The sequence below is a fragment of the Chaetura pelagica genome, unplaced genomic scaffold, assembly GCF_000747805.2.
Source record: "Chaetura pelagica isolate M959 unplaced genomic scaffold, ChaPel_1.0 scaffold219, whole genome shotgun sequence".
Taxonomy (NCBI): Eukaryota; Metazoa; Chordata; class Aves; order Apodiformes; family Apodidae; genus Chaetura; species Chaetura pelagica.
Window position 1 is genome coordinate 1,433,431 of NW_009954552.1, and position 7,711 is coordinate 1,441,141.

General features: G+C 36.3%; 1 protein-coding gene across 1 annotated transcript in view; it reads left to right on the forward strand.

Moving 5' to 3' along the window:
* The window catches only part of CDH18 (cadherin 18, type 2), a 167,058-nt gene extending 163,926 nt beyond the window's left edge, over positions 1–3,132 (forward strand). Inside the window, exons 10-11 of the mRNA XM_010005082.1 lie at positions 434–685; positions 2,642–3,132. Coding sequence (XP_010003384.1) covers positions 434–685; positions 2,642–3,132 — 743 coding nt within the window. The remainder of the gene's footprint in view (positions 1–433; positions 686–2,641) is intronic.
* The last annotated feature ends 4,579 nt before the right edge of the window (positions 3,133–7,711 follow it).

A 7,711-nucleotide genomic window follows, 5' to 3' on the forward strand; every position in this document is an offset into this window, starting at 1 on the left:
GTTCAGCAGTATGAATAATACTTTCCACCTTATATATGTCTTGTGGGAAACCACATTTACAAGCGTCTGTATGTTACCAACAGCATAAAATAGGACAAAAAAACCTGCAAACTGGGCCCTAACCATTCATCAAAGCCCATATAGACTCTAAAACAGACACTAGAGCTTCTAGAACTTTATTTATGTAATGCTAATTACTTTTTGGGTTTTTTGTTTGTTTGGTTGGTTGGGTTTTTTTGTTTTGTTTTGTTGTGTTTTGGTTTTTTTTTTTCTGTTGGCCACAAATGCTTCCTGTCAAGTTTTAATTCTAGATTGTAGATTTTTAAGACTGTCTCGTTTTAAGGTGCCCTGTGCTTCTACTAGACAGGAAACAAACAATAACATTTTGAAATATTTTACTTCATTAAAATTCTATTCTGATTTCATCTTGTAGATAATACAGCCAGTATCCTGACAAGACGAAGGAAATACAGTCGAACCACTCAAGATATCTATTACCTCCCAGTTTTGATTTCTGATGGTGGAGTGCCCCCTCTCAGCAGCAGCAGTACTCTCACAATTAGGGTTTGTGGATGTGAGAGAGATGGAAGAGTGAGAACTTGCCATGCTGAAGCTTTCCTCTCCTCAGCTGGCTTGAGCACAGGAGCTTTAATTGCAATCCTGCTCTGTGTTGTCATTCTTCTTGGTAAGTCACTTTCAGTATTAAGTAATGCTACCCTTCCACTGGCTCTCTGAATGTGAGAGGGCAGAAATTTTTAATATGATATATTTTTTGAACCAGAGGCTGCTTCCTGGTAGAATTAAGTAATTAGAAAAAGAGCTGTGATTCAGGGGGAAAGGTTTAGCTAAAATTATGATTTAAAGTACATTCATAAATATCTGTAATCCAGTGGAAAATATTTTTTTCAGAGGTTATGAAGTAATTAGCACTGCAGATCTTTTTTCCCTAATTTGGAAAGGTTTCAAAAAAGCTACTGACTCTAATTCTATGTCTAGAACAATGTGAAAAAAATGATAGAAAAGAGAGGAGGAAAGCTTTTTGAAATACATTACACTGTAAGGAGCACCATTACCACTGTACAAAAGCCATTTCTTAATTACCTTTGTGGGATAAACTGATGGCAATGCACAACATAATCCACAGGGGCAAGGGACATTTGAGACTATAAGATGACACCATTATGCTGGGTACATATTTCTGTGCTACTTAAGCTTTTCTTAGTTCTTATAAAAATGACAAGAAATAATGAGAATTGCACTGTGACGCATACTGGAAATTTTGAGGAATTTTTATTTCCAAAGTCTTTGCATTTTCCAAAGACTATTTTTCTCACAGGTTACTTCAGAACTACCTTGTCAGAAAGGTGATTACAAATGTTTAATAATGCATCTTTTACAAAAAACAATTCTGTGATTCAGTTTATGATCTTACATTTTATCATCCAATATTGAATATTTGTAAGAGAAAAAAATAAAACTTTTTACATTTTCATTCAGTATATACCCTAAATATCAGTTTTATGGAAGCACTGAAAGCCCTTAATAGTGCTTCTGAAAAAGTCAGGCTTAGTTACTAATTTCTTATTTAACTGAAAGTATGTTATTTTCTTTTATCTCCCTGATAATCTAACTAGTGGATGTCATTATCACAGAATCACAGAATCTTAGGGGTTGGAAGGGACCTTGAAAGATCGTCTAGTCCAACGCCCCTGCCAGAGCAGGATCACCCAGAGCACATCACACAGGAACATGTCCAGGCAGGTTTGAATGTCTCCAGTGAAGGAGACTCCACAACCTCTCTGGGCAGCCTGTTCCAGTGCTCTGTCTCTCTCACAGTAAATAAGCTTTTTCTGATGTTTACGTGGAACCTCCTATGTTCCAGTTTGCACCCATTGCCCCTTGTCCTATCACTAGACATCACTGAAAGAAGCCTGGCTCCGTCCTCCTGACACTTGCCCTTAACATATTTGTAAACATTGATGAGGTTGCCCCTCGGGCTTCCCTTCTCCAAACTAAAGAGACCCAGCTCCCTCAGCCTTTCCCCATGAGGGGGATGTTCCACTCCCTTCATCATCTTTGTGGCTCTGCACTGGACTCTTTCCAGTAGTTCCCTGTCTTTTTTGAACTTAGGGGCACAGAACTGGACACAAATTATTGGCTCAAGAAGCCTCAGCAATCCCCACTAAGAAAATATACAGTAGAAGAGTTCTCTTTACTGGTACTTTGGAAGACAAGGCTGTATCAGATTCAGTACAGCATTATTGCATTATTAATTTTCTCCTTAATTGTATGGTCTCAGCTTTTTGCATTTCCACATGTTGCTATGTCAAAACACAGCTGCATGGATTTCACGGGTGCCTTCCAGGCATATAGTAATCTATCTTCAGGTATCTTGCTATGCAACAAAGGCACTGCTCAGTTTATTCCTAGGAATATACATACTGTCTTTTCTAGATTGGACAGGTTTGGTTACCCTTTGTTACAGACACATGCCTGATGTAATGTTCATGAATACCAGTATTATCCTGAAAGTATTCAGCCTCTATTCATAATTTAGTAGCCTCTGCTTTCTGTAGCATATATGTACTTACCTCAGATGTAAACTTTAAACCTAACCTAATATCTGCAGTTTTCTCTTTAGCAATTGTGGTCCTTTTCATCACCCTAAGACGTAGCAAGAAGGAGCCCTTGATCATATCAGAAGAAGATGTCCGGGAAAATGTTGTGACATATGATGATGAGGGTGGTGGAGAAGAAGACACAGAAGCATTTGATATCACAGCACTGCGGAATCCATCAGCTGCTGAGGAGCTAAAATACCGGAGGGATGTTCATCCTGAAGTGAAGCCTATGCCCAGGCATCATCTCTCTTCAAGCCTTGACAGTATAGATGTTCAGGAGTTCATAAAACAAAGACTGGTAGAGGCTGATCTGGACCCAAGTGTGCCCCCATACGACTCCCTACAGACATATGCCTATGAGGGTCATAGATCAGAAGCTGGATCTATCAGCTCTCTGGATTCAGCCACAACACACTCTGACCAGGATTATAATTACCTTGGAGACTGGGGACCTGAGTTCAAGAAGCTAGCTGAACTCTATGGAGAAATAGAATCAGAAAGAACAACTTAGTTATAATTCCCAGAACAGAGAAGTTCCTAACAACTGAAGATATAACAACAGCAACAGTAACAAAAAATGAATACAGTACTTGGAACTGAGCAAGTTGTATGCAGTTACTGTAGAACAAGTGCCCTTTTCGTATTTGAAACTGGGTTCTCCAATTGGAAGAAAGTAAAATTTTGAAAAATACAGAAAAAAGAAGCTATTGTCCCTTGTGTATATTTTTTTAGTTGCTCAATAAAGTCCATGGTACTGTATCTGTAACAAAACCTAAACATCTCTAAGCTACAGTAAGTTTATTGTCATGTCTTTTTAGGAAGATAGCTAATGAAGGAGTAAATCTCTTGCAGGTGGTTGTAATGTTGCATTTCAAGCTGTGCTCTAGGCCTTGTGATCCCAGTGTGAGGTAGCCGATGGGGATTACTATCAGTGTGAGAAATGCTAACAGTGTTTCCTTCTACAGAAGGGATAACCTAAAACTGTCCTCATAAATAAATGGTCCATTGATGATTTAATCTTACTGAATTAGCAGATTGCATTGAGATGATGTAATTTCATTATGTCCTTCATAATCTTCTCATCCATAACAAGCTAACAGCAGGACGGATGTTAATACAAACATGGCTCTAGCCCATAACGCCAGACCTGCTCTGATAATGTGTGCTAGAGGAACTGCTGTTTCCAGAATTGTGCTTTTTCTTTTTGTCTTTTCACAGAAACATCGTTCATTTAAATGGAATGGGTCCAAAGCACACTTGATGCAGCAAAATAGATGAAGCATAGGCTCTTTCAATAAAAACAGCAATGGCAGCACCGTTAAACTATGCAGTTGTTTTGTTCACTGTGCTTCACTTATATCAACAGATGAAGCTTTTCAGGTCTTTTTCTGGTCTGAGTCCAGGCACTACAACAGTCAGTTTACAACACAGGGTTCTTAATCATAATGTCTCTCTATTTCCATGCATGACTAAAAGCAAAATAGAGTGGTTTGTAAGACATTAGAATAGAGAAAATTGAAACAAAGAGAGTAAAATGATGTGGGTTTGTGGGGTTTTTTTTTAGTTCAATCTACTGATATTTAATGTCTTTTAGACCAATTTCCATCTAAGCAGAGCAAGCTTTTCTCCCTATTTCAAGCTTCATGGGAACACAAACCTTTTAAGTCAATAAAAGAAATAATGAAAATGCATCAATTTATTAAAATGCATTAATCAAATAAATTTATTTCTCATGTTAGTAAATTTTAGCTTAGCAGAACTGCTTATCAGTTGTGTACTGTTATTTTACTCTGTGGGCTGGTGTAATACAGATTTGTATACTCCACTAGATTCCTCCCTATGCATTTTAGGTGCCACTTACCTTCAGCTTAGTAGAGAAGGAATGCCTTTTGCACCCCAAGCAGGGTCTGTATTGCTGACCTAATGTGGGCCACAGACGTGAACCAGAATATTAATAGAATCATAGAATAGTTTGGGTTGGAAGGGACCTTAAAGATCAGCTAGGCCCAATCCCCCATGCATGGGCAGGGGCGTCTACCATAGGTTGCTCAGTGCCACATCCAACCTGGCCTTCAACACTTCCAGGGATGGGATTTCCACAATTTCCCTGGGAAGCCTGTCTCACCACCCTCACACTAAATAATTTCTTATAATGTTTAACCTAAATTTCCCCTCCTCCAGTTTTAATTAAAATGTATTAAGCTTACCCTTCTTTCCTGTAGTTGAGTACATCCTAGACGTGACTTTTTCGAAATGATCTTACTGAGATGTTATGTACTGCTTCTGGTTTAAGCAGCCTACTGGAAAAATTAGCAGGTAACGTTGCAAGAAACTTCAAATTCTAAAAAATATTAGTTGCACTATAGTTCCAGAATTGGTTTTTGCTACACTGTTTCAAGTTTTCAACTTAAAAATTGTAATGTTTCACTTTCTGTCAACATCTGAACCCACAAGGCAATTTAGAGGGGAAAGAACCCTGAATCCTAAAATATTCCTCTGATTATTTGGAAGTTGTTTAATAATCCATGCTCAGGTTTTTGGGTTTGTTTTTTTGTTTGTTTGTTTGTTTAAATTTACCAAATACAGAATCTTCTAGAAATGCATTAAGAAGACATTTTGATTGTAAAGTTAGCCAGATGCTTTAATGCAGTAAGTTATACCCAAGATGAAAATGCTTTATGTATTGTCTTTTTTGGGAGTGGACTTCGTATATCTTTCAGTTTTGTCTGAAATGAAGCAACTAGTAGAGCAGGAATTTATAAGGAGAAATTTTATTTTTATTTAGATCACACTTGCTTTATGCCAACATCTGAATTTTTATATTGTGGAGTGTTAAGAAGAAAATCTTGCAGCATTAGTAGTACCATAGGCAATAATACTTTGTACTACATCTGCATGAAAACTGCATTCATTGTTGTATTATAGCTTCTAGAGCCAGGTATTAGTTATCATTATGTCAGCGTTATGTCTGTTCCCTCTGGCCCTACACTGAAGCAGGGAAAATCAATTGTATTTTTTGTTTTAAGCAGTATTACCACTTTATATATATATATATTTGTATCATAGAACATTCTAGCTTAAAGCCAAGACAATTGCATTGACATGAGCAAATAATCACTCCTAACACTCTTGTTCTGATGTTAATGAGAGGAAGAGGTCATACCTGAGAGAATTAAGAATGCCCTTTTCACCGTTCCTGGTGCTCTGTGCTGTTGTACAGCGTGTGCATTAAACCCACAGCTCCAGGAATTCTGTATCCTTCAAAACTCTGCAGGGATGTTGAGAAATGGATTCAGTGATACTCTGGTGTGTCCTGCTTGGTATGTCCTATCCAGAGTGATTACCCAATGTGCTTTTCTGTCATGATAACATCTGCATGCTTTCCATGCTTACTGTTTTTTTAACTCAAAGTCACATCACAGTGCCGTGTTGTTTGCAAGACAAATAGCAGAATATGAAATCTTCAGAGCCATAGAAAAAGGCTTCACAATGTAGAAAGAACAGGTTTACTGATTTATTTTTCTGATCTCAGAATTTGTTATTTGGTTCTTTGTGTCCTAGAAACAAATCTAAACTGTACTTGAGAATTTCTGTGTTAACATTGATTAATCTTGAAGAATATTAACATGATGCCATGGAGGGCACAATCATTTTGTAGCACTGCTGGTTTAAATGAAGTATACATTCTGTGAAAGTATTATGGGAAAATTTCCTGGTTTATGGTTACGTCTTATTGTATAGACTTTGTTTAAAGCTTTCATGGATCTTTTGTGTACTCATATTCTCAGATATTTTCCTGTCAGCCTAAATAGTAATCCTGTTGCTGCTTTGACAACTAAACCCTGAAAACTGCTGGTTTTACTTAAATTGGAAGATAATGAGTAAAGTTAAATGGCACATACAAAGTAATGTTTAAGGGCTTTATGATTTACAAGTTTATTACTGCAATGGCTATTCAACTAATAGTACATTTACAAAAACCCCAATTTGTTTCATTCTTTCAAACAAATCCTCTTTCTTGTAATGGTATGGGGACTCAGTATGCTTTAGTCTTGACATGTCATCTGAGAAAATGGTCTTTGTAAGTACTTTAAAATGTGAAAATGTATTGTCAACCTAAAAACAGTAAAATATGTAATTTAATACACTTCACAGTCAAGGAAGAGCTTGAATTCAACTGTCATTAGATTAAGATTCATACATTGGAAACAATTGGTTTATAATTGTCACCATATATTATATAAACATAGAAGACTAAAAGTTGAAAGTAATTTCACTCTGTTATGCACTTTATTTTCTGCATTCTTCTTATAAAACCAAACTAATAACCTTTTTTTTTTGGTTTTAAATTCTAATTGATGCAGTTGTTTATGTTGCGAATACTGGAAGAAAATATCTAAGTCAAATATTCTCACTGGTATTTAAAAGGAATCACACATTTTCTGTGGCCTAAGGTTTTGTCAAATCATCCTTTAGAAAATCTAAATATTGGACCAGTCTGGGGTTGACAAACTCATAGACTTACTTAAAGGGTAACAAAGGAAATGTTCTAAATGCAGAGAGGAATATGAACCTGCCTAGGGTTACTTTGTAGATAATAAAGTGCTAAGACCTTGTACTTGCAGTACAGATAAATGGCACAGTGTATTCTAAGGAACATTAAGTGTGTTGCAAGTATTGGGCCATCCTTATTTTTCCAAAGTCTCAAAATATATATATATTTTTTTTAACAAAAATGTAATGTAAAGTATACCTCCTTATGCAAGTGTTACTGATAGAAATTGTTATGTTTTCTTTTAATAAACAAAAGGGACAAAATCTTTTATTCGTATTTTTCAAATAAAATATACTCTTTGCTATGGTGATGGGTTATTGTATTTCTCATCACAACTAAAATGGGTTATTTTCTCTTCACTTGTGAATTTTATGCTCACCAAAGAAATATAACTAGCTAAAAGCACTTTATATTTAAGAATCAGATGTGATACAGCAGCATTAATGAGGTCAATGTCAGAAACGGTATGTTAACTTGAACTAGATTTTAATGCTTGGTATGCTCACTGGGTTGTGTCACTATTTCAAAAACTGTC